The sequence below is a fragment of the Eretmochelys imbricata genome, chromosome 8 (assembly GCF_965152235.1).
Source record: "Eretmochelys imbricata isolate rEreImb1 chromosome 8, rEreImb1.hap1, whole genome shotgun sequence".
Classification (NCBI taxonomy): Eukaryota; Metazoa; Chordata; order Testudines; family Cheloniidae; genus Eretmochelys; species Eretmochelys imbricata.
The window spans coordinates 9,894,530-9,920,512 of record NC_135579.1 but is presented as its reverse complement, the minus strand read 5'-3'; the positions used below and the strand labels follow the sequence as shown (position 1 = coordinate 9,920,512).

The following is a 25,983-nucleotide window of genomic DNA, read 5'->3' as shown; positions in this document are numbered from 1 at the left end:
GAAGTATGGGCTGGATGAATGCACTATAAGGTGGGTAGAAAGTTGGCTAGATTGTCGGGCTCAACGGGTAGTGATCAATGGCTCCATGTCTAGTTGGCAGCCGGTGTCAAGTGGAGTGCCCCAGGGGTCAGTCCTGGGGCTGGTTTTGTTCAACATCTTCACAAATGATCTGGAGGATGGTGTGGATTGCACTCTCAGCAAATTTGCAGATGATACTAAACTGGGAGGAGTGGTAGATACGCTGGAGGGCAGGGATAGGATACAGAGGGACCTAGACAAATTGGAGGATTGGGCCAAAAGAAATCTGATGAGGTTCAATAAGGATAAGTGCAGGGTCCTGCACTTAGGACGGAAGAACCCAATGCACAGCTACAGACTAGGGACCGAATGGCTAGGCAGCAGTTCTGCGGAAAAGGGCCTAGGGGTGACAGTGGACGAGAAGCTGGATATGAGTCAGCAGTGTGACCTTGTTGCCAAGAAGGCCAATGGCATTTTGGGATGTATAAGTAGGGACACAGCGAGCAGATCAAGGGATGTGATCATCCCCCTCTATTCGACGTTGGTGAGGCCTCATCTGGAGTACTGTGTCCAGTTTTGGGCCCCACACTACAAGAAGGATGTGGATAAATTGGAGAGAGTCTAGTGAAGGGCAACAAAAATGATTAGGGGTCTGGAACACATGACTTATGAGGAGAGGCTGAGGGAACTGGGATTGTTTAATCTGCGGAAGAGAAGAATGAGGGGGGATTTGATAGCGGCTTTCAACTACCTGAGAGGTGGTTCCAGAGAGGATGGTTCTAGACTATTCTCAGTGGTAGAAGAGGACAGGACAAGGAGTAATGGTCTCAAGTTGCAGTGGGGGAGGTTTAGGTTGGATATTAGGAAAAACTTTTTCACTAGGAGGGTGGTGAAACACTGGAATGCGTTACCTAGGGAGGTGGTAGAATCTCCTTCCTTAGAAGTTTTTAAGGTCAGGCTTGACAAAGCCCTGGCTGGGATGATTTAATTGGGGATTGGTCCTGCTTTGAGCAGGGGGTTGGACTAGATGACCTCCTGAGGTCCCTTCCAACCCTGATATTCTATGATTCTAACTGTGACTTCTGAAAATCAGACCCAGGATTTCAAGTGGGGCACCCAGAAAATGAGGAACATGCAGCTAGTGATCCAGTGAGTAGTGTGGTTAAATAACTCGCCCAGCATCACACAGGAAGTCTGTGGCACAGGCCAGGATAGAATCCAGTTCTCCACGACAGTATTCCACTGCCTTAATCAGGAGACGATCTCCTCTCTTCCTACAATCCCTGGACTCCTTCACTACATCTTCCAACTTCGGCAGAAAAGGAGGCAGGGGCACCTTAGTTATGGCATTTCCTAACTTCTACGTGCTGAAATTTACAACCTTAGCATTCTTTCAGTGTCACTTTTTTAAAGTACTAGACAACTAGACAGAGATTTTCAAAGTTAGCTATGGGTCTGGCAATGGGAGTCTGCTCATTGACTTCATATGACTCAACCCCAATAGCATACAGGGCTCTGCTGGAACTTGAGGCTTTTCACTCTCCCCTTTAAGGTGCAGTTTCTTTTCCTTCCCTACCTCTGCACATGCATCTTTTACTCTCCCTTTATGCTACAAGTGTAGTGTTTCAGGAGATCTGTGCATAGTCCCCGATGAGAATGGGGAGATGTTCCATAGCCACACAGAAACAGGAGTTTTTACAAATACACTGAACTTATTCTCTGCAGCTGAGCTCCTCCTGCCCAGACTGGGGAGTGAGCCTACATGGTTCTTTGTAACAGTCAGCGAGCAATCAAAGCTTGTGTCATGACACGTAATGAGAGCCTCTCTCTGCCAACAGGCCACAGTGCCTCGCTACCCGTTCCATGACATTCTTGGCGCCTGCACATCAGTGGGTGAAAGCACCACAGAACGGCAAAGGATTACACGCAATGACCACTACAGCCCACCACACACCCAACAAGCAGCAAAATATTTCAAGCTACTAAAGCAAGTCACAGGCAGAGCTGGATGATCTGAAGAGCCCCCAGACCCCCCAAGTGACTAACAGGTCTGAGCACCTCCTCCAGCTCAAGTGCAAGGAACCCAGTTATTCTTTACTCAAAATTCATCATTTCTTTGTAAAAGATGACGTCCAACACACAGAAGGAGAGGCCAGTGGGTTCTGCAGGTGAGTCTGAGGTGAAGCCTAGCCCCTACTGTTGCTATGGTGCTGACTGCCGCCAACACAGCCTGGAGTGGCAGCTTCTTTCCTCCTTGGCCCCATCTCATGGATCTCCCTACTGTACAGCCTGGGCAGCCTTGTCTACACTAAACTCTCCTGGACAATTTTCCAGCAGTGGTAGCAATTGAGAGAGGTCTGGTGTAGAAGCAGCACCAGCGATTTTACCATCAAGTCATCTGAAAAGGGTGCTAAGAACTCCAGGGTCTTATCTAAGCTAAAGGGCTCCCGTTCTTGCGACCGTCACTGGAGCTGCACCCAGTGGCAGGGCAACAGTAGGAGACAGCTCAATGTGGCCACGTCCTCATCTGTGCACTGGCATAAGGAGCACTTGTGAAATCTCCTGGATTTCACAGGGATTCACACGTGAAGACCGACTTTACAACCACAATCATTTTTGTTCCTGGATTGTGTGTCTACACTGGCTTTTGAAATCACCATTAAAAACAACAGACAGGGAGAAAATGTAAAAATGGAGCTTGGTGCAAAACGTAAGAAAGAGGATAGGCGATTGAGTACTGCAAAAGCACGGCAATAGGAGAAAGAACATGGTTACAACTCCAAAACCTTTGAATAGCAGTGTCTTGAATAAAGGAATCAGAGTAAGATGCATCCTTTATCCAATAGGGCACACGGAAATGCAGAATGGACAGGGCATTGCCTATGCTAAATACTGAACAATTCTTGTCAGCTTACTATTAAAAAAAAGTCCAGGGGATGGGAAGTAGAACACTAAGGAGGCAAGGAACTCTGACTCAGCTCTGTATTTCCAAGGACCTGATTAGGTCAAAGGAAAAACCAAAAATGCCCCCAGCTCAAGCATGATTCACGCTGGGAGAAGAGCAAAAAACACAGAAAAGCCACAGAGGAGTTTCTTTTGATCTCAGCTGGAGGACGTGCTCAGAGCAGCCACTCATCTGGGAACCTGAACATTGCCTGGCTCTCCCAGCTCTGCCTGTAAATGGCTTTCCTGTCTGGAATATTTTGCCCACTGTTTAGGAGTGTGGCGGCCTCTGGTGGTGTAAGTATAAATTGAAAACCTCACACAAATCCATCCATGCTGACAATCGACATGCAGGCTGCAGCAGTATCATGCAACAGCCATTAAGTCTCAGGTGCTTTACCTATGAAGAATCATGTTGCTCATCCCTCAGATCCCAGCTGCCGTGTGAGGTTCAATTCACCCTATTGCTGGAACCTCCTACTGGGTGATCTACAAAGTTTACTCCAATTTCAGATGGGAATTGAATGCTCCCAGCAGGGGTATTGCCATAGTCTGTAGCATTATTAGAGAGGACTGGGTACAGGAAACAAGCCCCAGCTGTGCCCCTCACAGTTCTTCACCACCCCTTGTGTCTAACAGCTCCCACTCACCTTGGAACAGGGTCTCCAGAGTTACATGCATCACCGAAGCCTGTGCTTAAATTCCTAGGATCCGTCCCTTGCTATTCAAAGGAAGGAAGAAAGAAAGGGGTATTAAACTGATGAAGAAAGGGATCTTAAACACACCTCCACCAGAGGAATTTGATTTAAGTAGGGACACACCCCATGGATTTCAAAACTAAGTGAAAATCTTTTCTAGGTTTGTACAACACCTAGCAAAAGGGGGTCCTGGTCCATGACTGGGGCTCCTCAGTGCTATTGGAATAGAAATCATTAATGAATAACTGCCTGCGCTCAACTGCTTGCTCTATGCATGGACACTGCCTCCAGCTTTAAAGTGCTCAGTGTCTTCTCTCTACTCACCCTCCCATTCCCACAGGGAAAAGGACATTTGTTCTGGCAGGAAAAGAAACAGAACCCACTATAACTTTTGTACTCCCAAGCCCTCCTGACTAGTCGCATCATATTTCAAATACTGGAGCCACCAAGGATTTGGTACCAGGGGTCAAACCCTAATTTAGAGTCTAATCAGTCTTTTGTCAGGCAAAACTCCCTCAAACTAGCCCTCAGTAAAGTCTGGAAGGAGCTCAGCATTGGGTCCTAGAATCATAGAATATCAGAGTTGGAAGGGACCTCAGGAGGTCATCTAGTCCAACCCCCTGCTCAAAGCAGGACCAATCCCCAATTTTTGCCCCACATCCCTAAATGGCCCTCTCAAGGATTAAACTCACAACCCTGGGTTTAGCAGGCCAATGCTCAAACCACTGAGCTATCCCTACCCCCTTTTCCTTGGTTAGGGACAAGTGACAAAATGCTTTTCCTGACCACTGTAACTTTACCACATTCACAATGCCCCCCTCCTCCTCCCCCGAAAAATCCTACCTTCACTCCTATCCTCTGGCACAGAGCAATGTTGCATCAACATCCTCCAGAAAACCATTTGTAGCCTGACTGGTGTGATTCTGGACAGACTGGTACATCTGGTTAGACAGCAGTGTACATCAAGGGCTTCCAGCAGAGAGTTACTCAGCCAAATCTACAGTAAACTGTAAGAGTTAATTAGAGAACGTCAATGAAGTGCCTATTTCCAGCACTGCGGCCCCACAAGAAGCATTAAGATAACAGGCAGCACATATGCGCCCATGCGGTCTATGTACCAAGGTCTCTATGGCACACCACAGTATCCAAGGACCTGTTTCAATTATGTTGAATCACAACACTCAGTTCCTTACCGGAAAACCATGGTGGAGTTTGTGGATGTCCTTGGGTACACTTCTGTCCTGCATTAACATACGCATCCAATATTTACAGGTATCTTAGTTCTAGCAAAGTATATCCAAAGCAGTTGCTAACAAGAGAATGCCTAGGAACAATCAGGGAGAAATTAAAGTCATAATGGATTATATTAAACACAAATTCTCTAATGGAAAACGGCTATAAAGCACTAAGTGGTGGGGTTTTTTTCTGTCTAATCCTCAGTCCAGTGTAAAACACGTAGTTCAAAATAAATGACTGTGTGTTTGATTCGATCACTAGAGTTTTTGCAAGGACCTGCTGTAGGGGTTGATGGTCAGTATTAGCTCATGGTCTGACCCCACTCTAACAGGAGCTAGGTATGATGCAGAGGTACAGTAAGAGAGAGGTAGCACACTGAGCTTGAGCACTTTATGCGGCACAAAATCCTCTGGCCAGCCTAGGTGCCCCAATAATAGGTTTCAAAGAGAAATCCCAGCCATTCCTCCTCAGTGGAAAGGTCAGTCACCAAGATCTGGGGCCCTGAAGGAAGAGGAAAGGAAACTGGTGATGGGAAGAGGTATCATCCACAGAGAGCCCATGAAAATTGCATTAAAAAAAATAAGAACAGATTCAACACAACCCTGTCTACGTACTTCAAAACCATGACCTAGAGAAACCAACCCCTATAATGTTCACCGTGACCACAAGACAGGCACATGACCCCAGTGTTGTGTTACAAGTACAGTAAGAACATTTTTCTCTTATTAGGAAAAAGATGGGAGGGCAAGAGGGGGCAGTAGAGGCAGGACAACAACTGTTGGTGCCTCTAGGATGATTCTCCAACTCTGCCTGAAAATAAGACAGACTGGCCCTGAACAGGTTGGTTAAGATCTCTCAGTGCAGCTGTAGGAACTTCCTGCAAGGCCAAACCCTGGTACCAGCACACGCAGCGCGAGAGGACGACCAGTGCAGTCAGGAGCCTACGAAGGAGGAGGTCCTTCCCCTGATGCGGTTGAACCACCCGCAGCATTGCCAGCTCTCCTAAGGGGTTGTGGCCTACCTGCAGCTCTGCACATGTATCCCTAGGAGCATGTCCCTCACCCTGTTGTAAGCAGACATAACCATGGAGGGTCTGAGAGCAACCTCTACTCCAACCACCTTGAGACACGGAGGCTTCAGATCTGTTACAGTGACCACTGACCGAGCAGCAGTGCTGCAAGAAGCAGGTAGATCACTCAGAACTTGTTACATGTTTTCAAATTTTTCCTCATTATTCTCAGCAGAGGAGACTTCCACATGTACCATGTAAAACGTAATAGAAAAAACGTTTGTAAAATGATTTTTTAAAAAAAATTCTGTGAACTGCAGGGGGAATTCTATGGGAGTCTTTGTTCGATTTCCAGGACTCTTGTCACTTGCCATAGCAATTTCGTTTCTTTATATGAAACGGTGGCCCCGATCCTGTAATGGGGCTCCAGGTGGAGCAAGAGTCCATTTGTGCAGATCGAGTTACGAGATCAGTGCCTGTTTGTGCTGCATTAAATATATACATATCTACATCCCTCAAGACAACTGTGCCTCAATGTCAAATCAAACTCACCAGGAGAAATTTCATTAGTCAGTTTTTATTCAAATTAAAGCAAGCGTATTGGAAACTATAATGTATTTTCCTGTTGAAGCTGGAAGTATTTCTATGAAAACCATTTCTTGAGTTGTTTGCCAAACTGGACAAGACACATGTCAAGTGAATTACTTCACAAGAGATTTGGTCCTTGACACAGCAGGCGGGATAGCTCAGTGGTTTGAGCATTGGCCTGCTAAACCCAGGGTTGTGAGGGCTGGGGTTGGACTAGATGACCTCCAATGCCTCCAATGTCCCTTCCAATGCTGATAGTCCATGATTCTATGCAAAAAAATGACAGGTTTAAGGAGTCAACCAATTGACTGCGTCGTAGCATCAGCCATTATCCCAACAGTCTGTTTTACAAAAACAAAACTCTGCATCCAGGTAAACTCTTTCACGCTCTTCATTATTTTAACATTATTTTACACCTAAAACATACAAATTAAACCTTAACATTTCCTTTTTGCCACTGTAGAGGGACATGAAATAATTTATAATCTCATAACCAAAGATAAGAACAGAAAAGATTAATGAATTCATTTAGCTTACTTCCACACTATAATACATAATATATTCCCAAGCACTGTAGTTTGGAGCAACAGATTATTCTAACACTGACATTATTTATGTGCCCATCCCATTTTGTTAAAATCAATGGTGTAACTGCCCTGATATTAGATATGAATCCCCCCCAAAGTTTAAAACCACCAAATGGAGAGCACTCTTGAGCCATTGCTACTAATTGATCAGAAGGCACCACAGATTGCTGAATGGTTTCCCTCGGTCTTCAAATAGCACAAACAAGAGAACAGTAGTCAGCTTTCATTGCGTTGCAACGCAATGTTGCCAAGTGTCTTTATGGTAATTACAGAGCTTTACAAATCCAGATAGAAAAAGGATCTAGATAAAATAAACAAACAGAAAATTGGCTTTGATCACCCCAAATTACCTATTGGTCCCAAATGGAAAATGTGGAGCTGATTCAAAACTCACTTTAAAAAACAACCAAAGACTTGAGGCAACCCGTTATGTGGGAAGTGACTTTGCATTTGCACATAAGTTTTAGAAGTACAGTCCTGCGCAAACATCTTGACAGGCATTTGTCTGCAGGAGAAGCTGTTTGTCTGTCTGTATACAACCTAGATTCAAAGACGGCTTCCTCACACACTGGGGCCCCAACGAGCCACCCCTAGGGAATCCAAGGGTACGTTTAAACTACAAGCATTACAGTGGCACAGCTACAAGCTTTCCGTCCCTGTAGTAAATCCAACCCCTTGAGAGGGGGTAGCTAAGTTGACGGAAGAATTCTTCCATTGACTTGGTGGTGTACACATCATGGCTTAGGATGGTTTAACTACATTTCTCAGGGGTCTGAATTTTTCACACCCCTGAGCAACACAGCTAGGTCAACATAAGTTTTAGGTATAGATCAGGCCTAAGGCCCTGACCCTACAAAGGGATCAATGCTCAGCTTGGAAAGTAATAAAAAGGGCCTTGCAAAACCTCCTACAGTTATCTGGTTTGCTTTCCTAATTAGGTTTGGGCTCAAACATCTCCCTACATTACAGCCCAACCAATTGCAGCATTCTGATCATAGGGGAGAGACTGAAAATGAAACTGACTACAGTCAGCCTGGTTTCCTTGTCTAAGCTGAGCGAACAGCAAAGATTAAATCGACAGCAGAAAAGGAGAACGTTGAATTAGACGTTTAAAAGTCTTTTTTTAAAAAAAAAAAATCTAATAATCTACTATGTTGTTCTTAGCAATTGAGGTAATGAAATCATTTTAAATTCATAAAGTTGAACCCAGCAGAATCCTTTTAATGTGTTAGAATTAACACAAGAGCAAAGAGAATTTATTCCACCTTAGTTACAACACTGTAATTTCTTGTGCAGAAAATGTTCAAATTCACACCCACACCATGGCTGGCGAGAACTGCATTAGAGTGTAAGAATTCAATACAGAATGGAACATAACGTCATCGACAATAAAAAGTAATCCAAAAATTCTTAAAAATTATCTTATAAAAATATTTACATTAAAATTTGTTAGCTCCAAAGCTACATTTTTTCAGTCCTAAAAAAAGGCAATATTTGAAACGATCTGGCTCAGGTGCTCAGAATTAATACAAACATTAGAACACACATCCAGTAAGACAACTTCAAAAGCATTTTTAGGGGATATTACAAGGGGCTTGGCATGTGTTACAGATGTTAATATTGCATAGCTGAAAAACGAGGTCACTTGACTTGCATAATGCTGCAACGTTAGAGAAGGAAGGAAAGAAGCATCATTTCCTATTGATAAGAAATAGCTTTGGAGACTAAAACACAATTAGTGATCCCTGACCAACTATCAGGGTCCTAGCCATGTCCAGTATGCACATGGGGCTAGTGGTTTTCCTTAGGCCACGTGTATGTGTAAATGCCATTTTAGAATAGCAATAAGACACCAAAACCCACTGTCCCAAAAGATGAGTGCACCCCTTCAGTTGTTAAAGAGGCTCAACCTTTCATCTTGTGTATTACAGCCTCACGTGAGACGTTCTAGAGCTACTCAAAAACGCACTGCCATGGACTATGGAGTTAATTTAAGAATTACTTCATCTTATGTAGCATTGGACAGACTACCCAAAGCTGAAGCGTAACAGCTGGTGAATAGCTATTTAGGGATGAACGCTGGTGGTTCGGTCACATATGACAGGATCTCATTTGTCAGGGGTGAGGATGCCTCCTACAGTCTGAGCCAAAGCCTGCTGAAGTCCATGGGAAGACTCCCATCAACTTCAACGGCCTTTACATCAGACTCCTGGTGAGCAAGTTACAGAGCCAACACATAACAGTACAGCATCAGCTGGAAGAACCATTATTTTTTTACTAAAAAGAAAAGGAGTACTTGTGGCACCTTGGAGACTAACCAATTTATTTGAGCATAAGCTTTCGTGAGCTACAGCTCACTTCATCGGATGCATACTGTGGAAAGTGTAGAAGATCTTTTTATATACACACAAAGCATGAAAAAATACCTCCTCCCACCCCACTCTCCTGCTGGTAATAGCTTATCTAAAGTGATCACTCTCCTTACAATGTGTATGATAATCAAGGTGGGCCATTTCCAGCACAAATCCAGGGTTTAACAAGAACGTCGGGGGGGGGCGGGGGTAGGAAAAAACAAGGGGAAATAGGTTACCTTGCATAATGACTTAGCCACTCCCAGTCTCTATTCAAGCCTAAATTAATTGTATCCAATTTGCAAATGAATTCCAATTCAACAGTTTCTCGCTGGAGTCTGGATTTGAAGTTTTTTTGTTGTAATATAGCAACTTTCATGTCTGTTCATGTCTATTCAGGGGACACCATCACAGGGCCTAATAACATCAGCCACACTATCAGAGGCTCGTTCACCTGCACATCCACCAATGTGATATATGCCATCATGTGCCAGCAATACCCCTCTGCCATGTACACTGGTCAAACTGGACAGTCTCTACGTAAAAGAATAAATGGACACAAATCAGATGTCAAGAATTATAACATTCATAAACCAGTCAGAGAACACTTCAATCTCTTTGGTCACGTGATTACAGACATGAAAGTTGCTATATTACAACAAAAAAACTTCAAATCCAGACTCCAGTGAGAAACTGTTGAATTGGAATTCATTTGCAAATTGGATACAATTAACTTAGGCTTGAATAGAGACTGGGAGTGGCTAAGTCATTATGCAAGGTAACCTATTTCCCCTTGTTTTTTCCTACCCCACCTCCCAGACATTCTTGTTAAACCCTGGATTTGTGCTGGAAATGGCCCACCTTGATTATCATACACATTGTAAGGAGAGTGATCACTTTAGATAAGCTATTACCAGCAGGAGAGTGGGGTGGGAGGAGGTATTTTTTCATGCTTTGTGTGTATATAAAAAGATCTTCTACACTTTCCACAGTATGCATCCGATGAAGTGAGCTGTAGCTCACGAAAGCTTATGCTCAAATAAATTGGTTAGTCTCTAAGGTGCCACAAGTACTCCTTTTCTTTTTGCGAATGCAGACTAACATGGCTGTTACTCTGAAGCCTGTCATTTTTTTTTTTTTTTTTTTTTTACTAATTTCATTGATTTTGTTCAGATATATGGATTGTAGGGCGTGGAGTGACGGGGGGAGGAGGGTTTATGGGACGCTCTGCTTTCTTGACTTATTTCCAGAACCCCCTCACCTGACCCACAACACCCCAGCTCCCAATATCAATATCGCATGCAGTGTAGTTGTAGCCGTTGGGAAGATGTGCTAACTACTGATGCTAAACAAACTGATCCACTTTGCATATAGCTCTGACACTCCGAGTACCTTTCCCAGACCTGAAGAGCTCGGTGAGGCTCAAAAGCGTGTCTCTTTCACAAACAGAAGTTGGTCCAATAAATGGTATTACCTCACCCACCTTGTCTCTCTACTATCAGTATTGTCATTCCAGTGAACAGTTCACTCTTAGCTTTACAACACAGAATGAGTGGATGCTACTTCACATTCCCTAGAGAGGATCAAATGCACCGCTCATATGCCTATGCAGTGCTCCCACTGAAGTCAATGGCCCTGAGCCACAGGCATCCAGGTTAAAGGGACACTGTCAACTTGCAGTTTTAAAGTCTACTTGGGCTCGTCTACATGGAGACTTTGTGCACAACAAGACAGGGTGTAAATCTACAGTGCACTAGCTGGCCATGTGGACCCTGCTCCCATGCACTAGAAGTTCCTTAGTGCACTTTGATGACACAGCCAGTTAGCACATGGCAAGCTAGTGCAGTGTACTACCCCAGTTTGCCATGCACTAAATCTCCATGTAGACAAGCCCTGCATTTTAAAATATTCCAGTTCCTGATCAATCTCCCTTTAAAATCAGCACATCATGACTTATTTTTATATTCTTTAAAAACAATTGTAAAGGGTTTTTCTACTCCCCTGTTGATGTTTCTAAGAGCAAGGGAAACACTGAAAGCTTTTTGAGCAAGGAGATATTGAAGGCTTGTCTACATGGGAAAACTGACCGGCAGAATTATAGCGGTATAAATATTCCGACATAGCTGTAGTGGTATAACTCCCAAGGTGAATACTGTAATGCAAATAACTTCTTCAGTATAGCTTAAACTGCCTCCAAAGCAACATAAGCTATACTGACAGGTTTCAGAGTAACACCCGTGTTAGTCTGTATCCGCAAAAAGAACAGGAGTACTTGTGGCACCTTAGAGACTAACAAATTTATTAGAGCATAAGCGCTTTCGTGGGCTACAGTCCACTTCATGGGATGCACAGAATGGAACATATAGTAAGAAGATACATATATACATACAGATAAGTTGGAAAGTCACCATACAAACTGTGAGAGGCTAATTAGTTAAGATGAGCTATTATCAGCGGGAGAAAAAAAAACACTTTTGTAGTGATAATCCAGGTGGCCCATTCAGACAGTTGACAAGAAGCTGTCTGTCGCTTACAGACAGCCCCCCAACCTGAAGCAAATACTCTCCAGCAACCACACACCACACAACAGAACTACTAACCCAGGAACCTATCCTTGCAACAAAGCCCGTTGCCAACTGTGTCCACATATCTATTCAGGGGACACCGTCACAGGGCCTAATCACAGCAGCCACACTATTAGAGGCTCGTTCACCTGCACATCTACCAATGTGATATATGCCATCATGTGCCAGCAATGCCCCTCTGCCATGTACATTGGTCAAACTGGACAGTCTCTACGCAAAAGAATAAATGGACACAAATCTGACATCAGGAATCATAACATTCAAAAACCGATAGGAGAACACTTCAACCTCTCTGGCCACTCAGTAAAAGATTTAAGGGTGGCAATTTTGCAACAGAAAAGCTTCAAAAGAAGACTCCAACAAGAAACTGCTGAGCTTGAATTAATATGCAAACTAGATACCATTAACTTGGGTTTGAATAGAGACGGAGTGGCTGGGTCATTACACATATTGAATCTATTTCCTTAAGTTAAGTATCCTCAGACCTTCTTGTCAACTGTCTAAATGGGCCATCTTGATTATCACTACAAACGTTTTTTTCTCCTGCTGATAATAGCTCATCTTAACTAATTAGCCTCTCACAGTTTGTACAGCAACTTCCAACTTATCTGTATGTAGATATATATCTTCTTACTACATGTTCCATTCTATGCATCCCATGAAGTGAGCTGTAGCCCACGAAAGCTTATGCTCTAATAAATTTGTTAGTCTCTAAGGTGCCACAAGTACTCCTGTTCTTTTTTCTATAAGCTATACTGGAAAACATCACTTTTATTCTGGAATACAGTGAGTGGGTGGGTAAGGTTCTGTGGCCTGCAACGTTCTGTAAGGTTCTGTGGCCTGCAGGAGGTCAGACCAGATGATCCCTTCTGACCAAGTCTCTGAGTCTACTTTGGAAGTTATACCGCTATAGCTATGCCAGAATAATACCACTGCTGTAATTCTGCAGGGCTATTTCCCCGTATAGGAAAGCTCTGACTGGCTCTATAAGGGAAAACAGTGAAACTGACCCTACCAAAAGTCCTGTAAAATGCACAAAGTTACATGAGGTGGGGGGGTGGGGAGAGGAACTCAGAGGAAACCTTTTATTCGCCCCCTGTGCCCCCCAAACATCTTTCGGGACCCTTTTGTGTTACTTTTAACTACAGCAGATACCCAGAAGTGTGTCATGACTCCCAGCAGCAGGGTATGCTGGGAGTCACACACACAATTTGCAAGCCGATTCCATCCTTTTAAAGGGAAAACAAACTAGCATGAATTTGGTGCAAGTGAGATTATTAAAAGTCACAACAGAGCCCAGCTTTCACTCTTTAAAATCCCTTTTTGGAAGGATCTTATAAAGGCTCCTGCTAGCTGCTTGGTATGGATGGAAGAAAGTATTTAACACAGAAAACACTTTAAAAAGGAGAACAATGACACTGAAGAATACGATTTCCCTCTTCTGGAAGCGTTAAGACACTGTAGGCATTTTATCTTGGTCTTTAATCACTTCTTGGGTGGTGGAAGATTATTTGGCTGGATACAGGCAAGATGTGTTAATGACTCAGTAAGACACATCCTTATGTTTAAATGCTCTGTTCCAAAATGGCCTTGAAATGCAGGACAGAGGTATGACTTTCTTCCTTGATTTTTTAGTTCGAACAGTACATGTTTTATGGGAGCAAAAAGCCCCTCCAGAGCAGCATGTTTCTGTAGGATTAACAACCTTTGGGTGGTGGGGTATTCACCTTTCTCTGGGCAAGCCACTGCCCAGCACATCCTATCCTGTATATAAAAGCAGCTATGTGACTAGCAAGACAATCATACAATGTACATCTCCAATCACATCATAAGTGTGCTAGGGATACATACAGTTGTCCAGTGACATATACACATGTTACTGAGACAGTGTCAAACACAAGCCAGCACCCTGGGTCCAGTATATTTCTGATGATCAGTGGTTAGAAAATTCCACTTTCAGTAGTAAGTTCCAGGAGCAGTGAGTAAATAGCTTAACTCAAGATGTGTACAAAGTATCAGTAGTGAAGACATTCAGTATATTTGTTTTTACTCACAAGCCCTACAGTAGCGTTTTGTTTCACACACGAAATTCAGTCTCTCCAGTATCAGTTTAAGCACAATGTTTATCCCAGGAAACCGCCTGTTCAGAGAGAATTGATTGCACCAAGGACAACAAGCAACACCTTGGGATTGGCACACTGCTGCACTATCCACAGAAGGGGAAGTTCTTAATGCAGCACTTGCCACACTAGGAGTTCAACAGCAATAAGATGGATTAGATCAGGTGCCAGGCATCTCCTCAAGAACACCCATTGAGATTCACTTCACTGCTGCTCCTTGCATTAGCTGGAGTAGGTGTCACAATGGTTTATGAATCACAGCCACACCTGTTGAGAGAATGGACAAACAGACCTCACATAAGCTTTGAAGCAACTGCTGGGTTGTGCTGTAACACACACATGCTGCAAAGACCAAGACCAGCAGCCAGGGCGTGCAAAGGAAGCTGGCGTCCACAATTCTGTGAAGAAAGCCTCTCCAATGGAAGCCCTGAGGGGCATCAAAAGAAAAGACCAAGTGGCCAGGAGGCACAGTCCTCAGGTTAAGGGATACACACTCCTTGACCTGATAGGGGCAGCTGGGCACATATGTGGGAGCTGGCACATCCCGAGTTCTGTTCCCACCTCTTCCCCCGACTGTTTACCCGCATAACTTCTTCCAGTGCTCATATTGGTTGGCAGTAACGTCCATTTATCAGTGATGGGATTATAATACTCTACAGAGGCCAAATTGCAAGAACCATCATCTCCTCCAACCACATAGAGTAGCCCATTCACAGCACACACACCTACAAATAAAATGGACACGCTGTTAAACTCTAGATACTATATCCTACTACACCCCCCACCCTCCATCTTTTCTTCATTACAGGAGCCTGTGCATCCAAAGCCTTGCATTTTAACCGTGTTCACACAGTACCATTAAATACACCCACATGACCGAAGAAAGAAATGAAGATACAGACAGAACACAAACAAACAGTGGTTACCTGCATTTCTTCTACACATGTTCATGTCTGCAACTTGTTTCCAGGTATTTGTTCCTGGATCATAAACCTCCACACTCTTCCTCACCAAGGGACCATCGTGCCCTCCAGTAGCATATAGCTGTCCACTGAGAACACCGACGCCTGCCAAGCAGAGAACAGAATTAGCCAGACCCGGACGGGACAGTGAAACTGACTCTACCTTTCACATCCTTAGCACCGCAAACTTAATAGGCCTGTCTAGTGTGCTAGGTTAGTCGTGTCCATAATGTGGACCACCGCTTAAGAAAGAGAGCAAGAAGGTGTCTGTCTCCTGGACACCTCCCTTCCCATTCGTGATTGTGGAACAGCACAATAGCAATGACAACAGTTCTGTATAGGAGCAGTGATGGTGGGCAGGTATTTACTGCATATTTAGCTCTCTCCCTCATGTGCCTCTGCCTTTTTCAAATACAGGTTAATCACATGGTCTATTTTTTGCTCTTTGTGTCTTCCCCTCTCTCCCAGCTGTTCTGTTCCCCCAGCTGCTCTGCCTGCTGGTCTCCTCCACCTCCTTTGCACAGACCTTCCTGTACTTGGTTCTCTTCTTCCTCTTCCTCGCCCCAGCTACTGAGACCTCTTCTCTCCCTCTTCCTCCTGTGCACATTGCCTGGATGCTTCATTCTCTTCCCCCTTGAACCAGAGCCAGCATGTTGTGTAGGGCCCCCCCCCCCCACAAATATTCTTGCTTAGGGCCCCCAATGGGCTAGCACCGCCTCTGCCCTGGCTGGTGATTTGGTGGCTCCAGTCCTTGATAGCGGCTCATGGCTCTTTTCTTTTTACCTTAACATAGCAGCAGCTGCCCTGAATAGAGACAACTAAGATGGCTCCTTGTCTGCCACTGTGCTCACAGGCCCTCGGGCCTTGACCCTGTAAGGGAAGCGGGTGAACCGGCCTCGTGTGATCAGCCAGCAATATGCACTGTACCAGTGGCCACAGACTGAGGCTGGGAGGCACTGTTTTAGCTGCCTTTGACAATCCATGTGAATTAGCACATCCAGCAACTTACTCTCAGCAGCAGGATCAAGACCAGTCAAAATGAACCAGCCAGAATGTTAATAAAACAAAGATGGATCCGAAAAGCATTATCCACAGGCTCCAGCCCTCATCTCTGCCCACCCTCCATGCCCTAGAGGTCAAGACATTCAGGTTGTTGGGGCAAGGGAAGGAGTTCTGAAGTCAAACGCCTCAGAGAGCTCCCTGCTAGCAAACCCCTCTCTTTCAAGCCAAGCAGGCCCCTGCTCAAGTGCCTCTAGTGAGTAGCAACTGTCGTACTGTGACATGGGGAGAGGAGCAGCTTTAGGCAAGCCGGTCCCATGGTATCACAGACCAAAACATCACCGTCTTAATCCACTGAACACCAATCAGCAGCAAGCTCAGATCCTAGAGCACGGCTGTAACGTGCCCCTCCCCCAGTGCCAGTTTCCAATGCAACTAAGCTGCAGCCCCCCCTTTACCTTACACCAGCGTTTCCCAAACTGTGTTCCGCAGAACACTGCTGTTCCGCACGATGTGAATAGGTGTTCCGTGAAAGAATCTAGAATTTAATTTGGACTCTTGCACTTGATTTTTGTACTACTTTATACGCGCTTTCAGTTAGAAATTGTTAGTTCAAGTTATTTTGAATTTGTATTTTTGCTTTGTTTTATAAAATAAAATATATCTGAGCATAAATAAAGCAATTTTTTATTTGAAAACCAAATATAATATTTTAATAATATTATATAATATATAATAATAAAATAATATTTTAAGTGTTCCGTAATAGGCTAAAAAGTGTTCCATGGCCCAAAAAATTTGGGGAATGCTGCCTTAAACAATGGGCCTGCTGGTTTTTCTTGTGTTTCACCCCAACAACTTGCTCAGTTAGGTGCCTGATCCATATCCCATAGACATCAAGGGGACTACACTAGTCATTGCATTAGATTTAGGATGTGCTGCAGTAACTGATGGAAAAAAGCTAACAGCAGGAGAGAAATTAACCAGTCTGTGAACATGAGTAACAAAAGGCAGATATGCTGTGCTGTCCCTAACTTACCAACATCATCTCTATCCTATCTGGCCTCAGTTTTAGCCAAGTGGGCCTCAGCCACATTTACGCCCCAATCCCTACTATGCACCTGGGATGGTCTGGACCACCTCCAGCCGAGTCAAAAGAAAGCAACACAGATGGATGTCAGCAGCCAAACAAAACTGCCCCAGCCCGTGGCAACTCTCTATTACATACTGTATTTAACTTTTGCGCACTGGAGAAACAAGCCCATCAGCAATATTAGGCCAAATTCCAGGTTCAGTGGAGTAACTCTGGATTTGGCCCAGCGTGTGTACGCTAATACTGTGATTATTGGGAGACCGCGGGAAATGGGCAGGAAACTTGTGTTACACTTGGGTATATCACACTGGAATTGCAACACTTTCGGAATCATTTTTTAAATAGTTAAGTGCAGCCAAATGTTAAGATGGTTAGATTATTAGATTGGGAGAGGAAAAATAAAAAAAAGTTAGAAATGTCCCATCCAGCCTAAATCGGCCTCTGTAGGATTCCATCTGCATCAATGCAGGGTATCTCAGATCCAAAGAGAGGACATCCTTTCCAGGAACGAATGGGATTCTTTTCTGTTGACCTAGTACACAGAAAGAGGCCTGCTGATGCACTGCCAGAATACATGTATTTTTTAGTCTGTACAGGGCCTGCAGCTAGCCATCAAAATTAAACTGCAACTATCCAGTATACAGGTTTCAGAGTAGCAGCCGTGTTAGTCTGTATTCGCAAAAAGAAAAGGAGGACTTGTGGCACCTTAGAGACTAACCAATTTATTTGAGCATAAGCTTTCGAGAGCTACACAAAGCTTATGCTCAAAATAAATTTGTTAGTCTCTAAGGTGCCACAAGTACTCCTGTTCTTTTATCCAGTATACAGGAGCACTTGTTTCCCAAAGAACACTAGATGGCAGCATTGAGCCAATGATGCTGGAGGCACTGACCGTGGTTTTATTTATTGCAATAGTGTTATACTGATAGTCACTTTTTATTGCTCTAAGTAGTGAATTCCATTACTGGCATTTTCCCCTGAAAAGAGGAAAATTCACTGCCTGTTTTGGTAACTGCCATAATTTGCTGCACCTCATACCCAGTTGAGGAAAAGAAAATGAACAGCAGCATTTGCAGGCAATTGAGAGCATGTTCAGAATATTAGAGCGACTATATTCCTTCCTTTGTGTTTCACATTAGAAGTACGTGTAAAGCAGGACTCCCAGCACAGTCAGTTTAATAAGGAAACGTCACCAAAAGCAGAGATTCATTATAACCAGAATTGCTATATGCAAGGAACGCCAATTGCACATCGCCATGGACTGACAGTGTGGGATATTCATTCTATTTCCCTGTAAGACAGGGTGAGGCAGGTTCAATGGCCCTGCATAGAGACGGAAAGCTCTTTTGCTGACTCACCCTGATGTCAGATCAGGAGGGCCCCAAACTAGGAGCGTTAAAGGGTTGGCATGTCAGAGACAGAGGTAGTTAGAGGCAGGGGCAGAGAGAGATCCTGCAGAGAAGAGTGCTACAGCCAGTCAAGGAGAAAATTCTTACTGAGGCTTATGCGTTATTATTTCAGCTAGTAATAAAGGCAAGCCTCGAGGAAAGGGTTGATTTGGGGCCCTAGTCAGTGTGTGTTTCTGGTGGTAGGAGCAGGGTGGGAACTTCACCTTCTTAAACACAGTTTCACTATGTTCACATTCAGCAAAAGTGAGTTTCCACTGTACGTGTTACACCATAATTATAAAACTTCTATAGCATCTTTCATCCACGGATACAAATTACTTACACAAGGAGGTTCAGCATTATCATCCCCATTCCAACAGACTAGGAAAATGCACTGATCAGTTTTGTGAGTAGCCTATAGCCACACTACGCTTCAGTAGCAGTCAAGAATGGAACACAAATCCCTTGTTCCCTGTCTTATTCTACAATCCTCTGGCCTGTCCACTCATTAAAAACTGGGTCGAGATGGAGCACTCGTTAAGATGGAATAAAGTGCTTTAACTTGGTTTTTAGGTCACTTGCTGCAGGTGAATTTTGATCTATGAAACACCTACTATATTTACAGTGACCTATGGAAATCAAGAGGAAGCCCACAGGACAAGAAATGAAGTGGTGGAAGGTGCAAGTGACGGTGTGTCAGAGCTTGGCTTTCTGGTCCCAGGGTGAGTTTGCAGGGCTGGCAATTAGAAAAGCTGTCTTTTTACCGCACGGACAAGGCAAGTTTGATATGGAAGCTACTCAGAGACAATAGACATGATGCCATTTCTCAGAGTCACTGTCCAAAGCAGAGATTAATTTTAATTTTGGGGGAGATTAACACAGTCAAGGGAGCAGTTGGAAGCTTCCATGAGATCACGACCCACACGAAAAAAGCTTCACTCCTCAGAACTGGCAGCCCAACAACGCAACTTCTTCACTTCCTCACCATGCAGTGACAGGGGATAAAAGCCGGACATATGTGAATTAAATGCTTCCGAGAAGTGGAAAAAGGATTTATTTATTTATTTACAGGTGTCTCAGAATCGATACCTGCACCGCTGCGCCGAGTGCTCATATCAGCGACGTAGGTCCATTCATTTGTAGCTGGATTATACTGTTCTACGGTACTAAGGCACTGACGTGATGCTCCATCGTAACCTCCCACAGCATACAGCTTACCTGCAACAAACACGGCACAGACTAATCAGAGAGAAATGGGTGCATTTAATATCTGATCATCACAATAGGGTACATTATTATCAATCATTTGTAGACTACCATAGTGCCGAAAGATCCAATTGAGATTGGGGTGCCACTGGGTGAGTCTGTATCTCTTTCCGGGTGGGGGGGAGGGGGCACTCTACTGTACAAGTTAGAGCATATGTACAATTGATGTGCCCGTTTTTAAGCGGCGAACACGAACACTGTCTCCACAGGAAAATGCAGGAGGCTGAAATCCCGGAAGGCCAGAGTTCTAATCCAGCTCTACCACGTGATTCACTGCACCAGATTCAGAGGTAGTATGAAAACACAATCAGACCCTCAGACCCACTCACACCCAGTTTATGAGGTGTAAGGGACTCTAAACTGCTGCAGCTGATACACCCAGGACAAGGTGTCCATTTAAAGCAGGCTTTCACCTGCTTTAACCTTACACATCCTTATATCCTCCCATTCAGTTGCTAGATTTTCTGTCTGTTACGTGCATTATGCTGATGTATACACCCTTATATTCACTTAGCCAAATGCAGAGGTGATGCGTAAAAACAATATACTGCAAGCTATATATTGGTAAGTGGGCATGAATCTAACTGATTCAGAGGGAGACTAAGTTAGCGTAACATGCACTGTAAAGGGGGCAGAACTATGTGGAAGCGTCACCCATTTAGGACACAATCTCAGCCATGAATTTGGCCAATTATGTTGCCTTGGGAACAACATTCCAATTTCTCTGCTTTAGTAAAATGGAGCTAATATTTACCTCACAGTGGTCTTACATAGGAGTTAAATTACATTCACCTCAGTAGCACCTTCTGGTTTGAAAACAGTGCAATATTTAAGATGCCATGAAAGTGATAAACATGGAATAACTTACTCCACTGCAACAGGCATCTGCATTGGCTACAGTTAAACACTAAATCCCTATTTTGAAGAATCCTGGCCAGTCGAAAGTGAGCTGATGTTGTAACTGCAGCTCAAGGTTGTCTGCTCCTTTGGACTGAGTGTATAGCATCATCTTGTTCGCGTTGTGCTGATGCATGCCAGGAGCCATGCGTACGATTGGTATCCCCAACAAACGAACGGAAAAAAAAAATGACGGGCATCTAACGAGGCTGTATCCCGGAGCACCATTGTCAACAAAATAATACTTAAATTCTACCCTCGGTCTTTGCCCAAAACCCTCCTGAGGTGAACGGGATTACAGTACTTACGTTCTGTGAGGGTACAACATGACCTTAAATGGGTCGCTCACCCCTTTGCTCTGTGACCCTCCTGCTGTCTGTTTTTACTATGTCTGGTCTTTTCCACCATCTTCTTTCCCTGATGGCTTTACAACTCCAAGAGGATGCAGGCTAATTTCCTTCACACAGTGTTACCACACACAGCGGGGGCCCGACCATGAACCCTTACACACACAGCTCCACTGACTATGTGACCATGCACATGAGTAACTGCTAACTCATGCCAGAGAGAGGTTCACAAGCACCAGAACCAGCACCAGTCTTTTGTTCCTTCTATCCTGTTTCATACTAAGGAACACTGGAAACCTATGTCCTTCCAGAGAGTGACTCTGGTAGTGACTGTTAGTGGGGATTATTACATTTTTCTCAGTGCTGCTCCTGCTGCTCGGTAGTATCATCTGTGGGAAACGGCTGGAGTCTGGGGATTTATGGGTATTTTTAAGAGTGTGCCACAGGTGCCGAGAGCTTGCGAGATCATGCCCTTTTGTTTAGCGTACCGTACATTTCAATAAATAGATACTGTCTAATTTCACTTAAAACAACACCCTCCCATAAACCTTGCCAACTTTCTCCAATTTGCCATGTATTTCCTCTTCGTTTTAATCTCAACAGTACAGGGTATTGAGCTCACCCCATTACAGAGGGCCCCTGAAAAGCCCTTTGTACCAATTAAGTCTCAAATTAAGCACAACTGAAGTGTGGTGGGGGCCCATGCACCAGTCTGAACCTCGCCTAATATGAACGCTAATAAGCCTGCCTACACTCAGGTCCTGGGCGACACGCTGCCTTTCTTCCTACTGGTGAAAATTGGCTGAAGTCAAAGTCAGTCCCATCACACTTCACTGGCAAGATCAGTTTCTTACACTTCCATACGTACACGGGTAATTGCACTCCCCTGTTGCTGTCTCTTTAGACATTTCATTCACTTATTTGTGCAATCACGTCAACTCCACTGGTGTTTTAGGTCAACAAATCAAAGCAGGAAACATTTTGGTGCCGACTATGCTCTACCAAGGTAACGTTTGTTGGTTTGCATCAACTATTAGATATGGTCAGTAACTGTAGGCACCAGGTCAATTTTCATCATAGTCAGTCTCTGTGGCTAGAACTCCGGGGGTGTTGTTTAACTCTGGACCGTGGCTTAAGCCGTATATCAAATTTGTTGTTCGCTCCTGCTGATTTAAAACCTGTTCAGCTCCAAGACACTTGGCTATTTTTGCTCCAGCGGGTCTACACGTGCATTTGTTTTGCCTTGTTTAAAAGAAAAATTACCACAGCATTTCTTAAATCTCTGTTAAGCACTCGAACTGAATATGACCCATTTTGGCTTTTCATAGGTATCACTGTTTACTAAGCACATCATAAGCATATGAATATGCCAATAATTAAGGAAATTATTATTGAACTCCACAAGCAGTTAAGCAGATTTTAGCCGCTCTATCACTCCTTAAAGAGAAATGGACTTCAGTTCCTCTCCTCCTCCCTTTTTTAAAGAAAATTTCCAATCCATTCCCATTTACTGGCCAAACCAGCCCATTTGCAATCCCAGGAACTCAAGTTTGTAACATACTGGGGCTAACTCCACCAACCAATCACTACATACTGTACAGGAGACAACTACAACCTGCTGCAATTAGGGCTACATAATAAAAACACTGCCACAAAGTTCCACAAAATGGAAAGAAATTCATATTCTAAAGTGATTGTTCCCCTGGATTCTAAGCAAGGTAAAATGAAATCAACCCATCTGGCACCAGACCTCAGGACTTTCATACTTACATGTTCATGCTGATGGCTGTTTCAACAATTGCAACTGCCCCTTATCCTTCCCTGCCCCATCCCTGTGCTGGCATGGTACTGAAATTTGTTACTGTAAATTCCCCATTTACGCACAAAGCAGAATGGGCAACCCGACATGTGAGTCCGATGCAAACAACTGCAGAATCTTATGATTTTGTTGGTAGTGTGCCACCCAGCTAAGGTGCCAGGATTTTAACTGTGCTTCAGCCTTCATTTTGGAGGGCAGATTTTTAAAGGTCTTCCTCTTGCAGTTGCCATTGTCTATCACAATGCTTGCTGATGACCACAACAGAACACCCTCACAGTGCCTTGTTTCACTGACCAGAGACGTCGCAGAATGTTATTCTCCCACCAAAAAAATGAGAATGCCCCACGCAAAGCAGGAGAGGTGGCCAGCTGCTGTTGGGCCCAGCATCAGTATCAAGATCCTGTGCCATGTAGCACGGATGGCAAAACATACAATTTTCCCGCACAACAAAGAGACTATTCAAAGCTGCAGCAATTTAGTCACGTTAAAAAAAAAATCTTTACCAATCAACAAACATCTAGAATGCAGCTTTTAGAAACCGGCCTGGCTTGTTCTTGTGCTCATCTGCCAGCAGGTTACCTCAGGGAATGTTTGGAGAACAGCTCCTGCTCCTTCGCTGCAGGAACTCAGACTTTAACCACTTGTGTTTTCGTTTTAAATAGTAATATTCCAGTGACTGAAATGGCTGCTATTATTCTTACCTTCCACAACTCCAACTCCAACACTGCTTCTTCTTGTGTTCATGGGAGCCACAAAAAACCACTCATTGGTTTTATAGCTATAGGCCTCTACTGATGCCAGACCTAGTTAAAAAGAGGATACATAGATTAGCATTGTACTGTTCTCTCCCTTGGAGACACATCTCCACCGTGACCTGGACTAAAGTTTCCCAAGGTTCTCAATTCCCTCCCCACTCCCATGGCAGCTGCGCGGCCATTTTCCTGCTAGGCAAGGAAAAGCAGGTTGGTACTGGCCCATCAATGCTGCTCCTTCTGCAGCCAGGAAGATTGCTATTGAGCCTTACCAGATGACTCCCTGTCCTGAGGCTGCTGCCACTTCTAATGTGCTGGGAATAAGAGACTGGATCTGGGGCCTAGATCCCGAGCTCTTCAGCTGGAATAGTCCAACAGTGACTCTCCTTTCAAGCAGCATTAAAATCAGTCCAATGCAAAGATTTTAAAACCGCCACTTTAAGCCCTCTGAGGTTTGCTCATCACAAGCTTGTCTACATTACAAAGTTATACCAGCACAAGCTAAGGTGTGAACTGAAACCGCTATGCTTACACTGGGATAAGGTGGGCATTCTTATTCTGATAAAAGAGTGCTTTGTTCTAGTTTGGCTTTTGTTACTTCGGCAAGGGTTTAAAAAGCCTCTCTTATTCCAGAATAAGTGTCCACACAGGGAGTTCCACCAATATAATTATATTACAATAATTAGGCCAGTATAACTGGTAAAACTCGCCTGTGCAGGCAAGCCCTTCGGGAAGGGCAGAGTTAGTTTTGCATCAACACCCAAAATCTGGATGCTTATCTGAACTTTCTGAAGCAAATGGGTCTCAGAAATACAGCTAGAAATACAGCAAAACCAGTCTCCTGCAGTAACTTCAGCACTTTCCCTTCCAGTCCTGGGCAGAACCTGGAAGCACTGAAGTGTGCAAAACAGAAGGACAAGGAAGGGTGTGGGAGAAGTGACAAGCAAGTATTTCACCTTGACAAGTTCAGAGAAGGCTTTTGTTTAATCCAAACCCATTTCACCAATCTCCATTTAAAACAGTATGAAACAATGGTCAATCTGGGGTTTGAACTAGAGCTGGCGAAATACTTCAGAACATTTTTGTATTAATGTTCATTCCAATTCTTAAATAAGGCTGCTCTGACTGCATTTTGTGATCACTTTCCATATATGTTCTAAGTGAACAGTTTACTGGAAAGAAAATTTTCCTAAAAAGGAAATTTTTAGTGAATACTAGAGAATAGTTACAGAAAGATAATCGTGAGTCTTTACACCAGAAAACTGATTCTAAGAGAGAAGTTTTAATCTAATCCAATCAGGAAAGAAAACAAAACCATATGACCTCTGGCAAAACCAAACTAACCAAAACAGTTGAAGATTTCAAATGCAGTTATTTTATATTCACAGCTCACCAGCATACTACAGCTCAAGAAATGTTTGCAGAGATCACGGCGGGCAGAATTTCAGAACAATTAATGCATTCAGGAAAGACGCAGAGTTTTTAGAAACAAACTATTTGCTCAGTTCTAGTTTGAGCCATTCAAGCACAACTGCAAAGTGAACGTAACTATTATTTCATGGCAAAAAAGAACCCAATAATAATACCGAAACTTTCCAACAGTGAGATGCCTCTGAAACACGCACTTTAAAATATCCCCATAGTTCCCAATCCCATCTTCACTAACCAGATCTACTAGCAAATCAGGATTTTTGCTGCTCCTGGGGATTGTCACTTAAAGTGAATGTTAGTGAATCACTTGCCTTGCAATAGCAAGATCCCTACAAAAACCAAAGATGTTTGCTATGAAAACATTTCCTTTTAAAGCGTCAGATTCTTGTTGAATAAATTCTTACTTTCTAGAGGAAAAAAAAATAAACACAAGACATCAAAACACAAAGCTAAAAACATAGGTGTGGACAACTGGTTGGAACTAACTGCTGTTTTCTACCGTGAGGGAATTTGCCGTTCAAGGACTCCCTGTGAGGGACCTGGAAAACACAGAACTAGTACAATATCCATTTCATTTGGCTGCCTGGCTTTTGTGCAGTAACATACCAGTGCTTCCATCAAATCCGCCCACAGCATACAGGAGTTCATTCAGCACAGCCGCCCCCAAAGTGCTCCGTCGTTCCTGCATGCTGGCAATTGACGTCCACTGATCCTTCACACCATCATACACGTCTACAGTTCGCACTCTCAGAGAGCCGTTAAACCCTCCAACAGCATAAACGTTGCCTGCCATAAACACCACACCTGTTAGAAGGGGAGAGAGACTTAAGACTCCGAGTTAGGTTTAGAGAGCCAACCGCACCTACAGGTTCCAACCACACCTACAGGTAGCTT

The 25,983-nt window shown here is 43.9% G+C and overlaps 1 protein-coding gene across 2 annotated transcripts in view; it reads right to left on the bottom strand.

Moving 5' to 3' along the window:
- Nucleotides 1-13,918: 13,918 nt before the first annotated feature.
- KLHL3 (kelch like family member 3) overlaps nt 13,919-25,983 on the bottom strand; it is a 54,225-nt gene continuing 42,160 nt past the window's right edge. For both annotated transcript variants that reach the window (XM_077824110.1, XM_077824108.1), the window contains 6 exons: nt 25,696-25,893; nt 23,608-23,709; nt 19,667-19,795; nt 15,062-15,202; nt 14,717-14,860; nt 13,919-14,402 (listed from right to left, as the gene is read on the bottom strand). In XM_077824110.1, the coding sequence (XP_077680236.1) occupies nt 14,374-14,402; nt 14,717-14,860; nt 15,062-15,202; nt 19,667-19,795; nt 23,608-23,709; nt 25,696-25,893 (743 nt within the window). In that variant the 3' untranslated portion in view covers nt 13,919-14,373. The remainder of the gene's footprint in view (nt 14,403-14,716; nt 14,861-15,061; nt 15,203-19,666; nt 19,796-23,607; nt 23,710-25,695; nt 25,894-25,983) is intronic.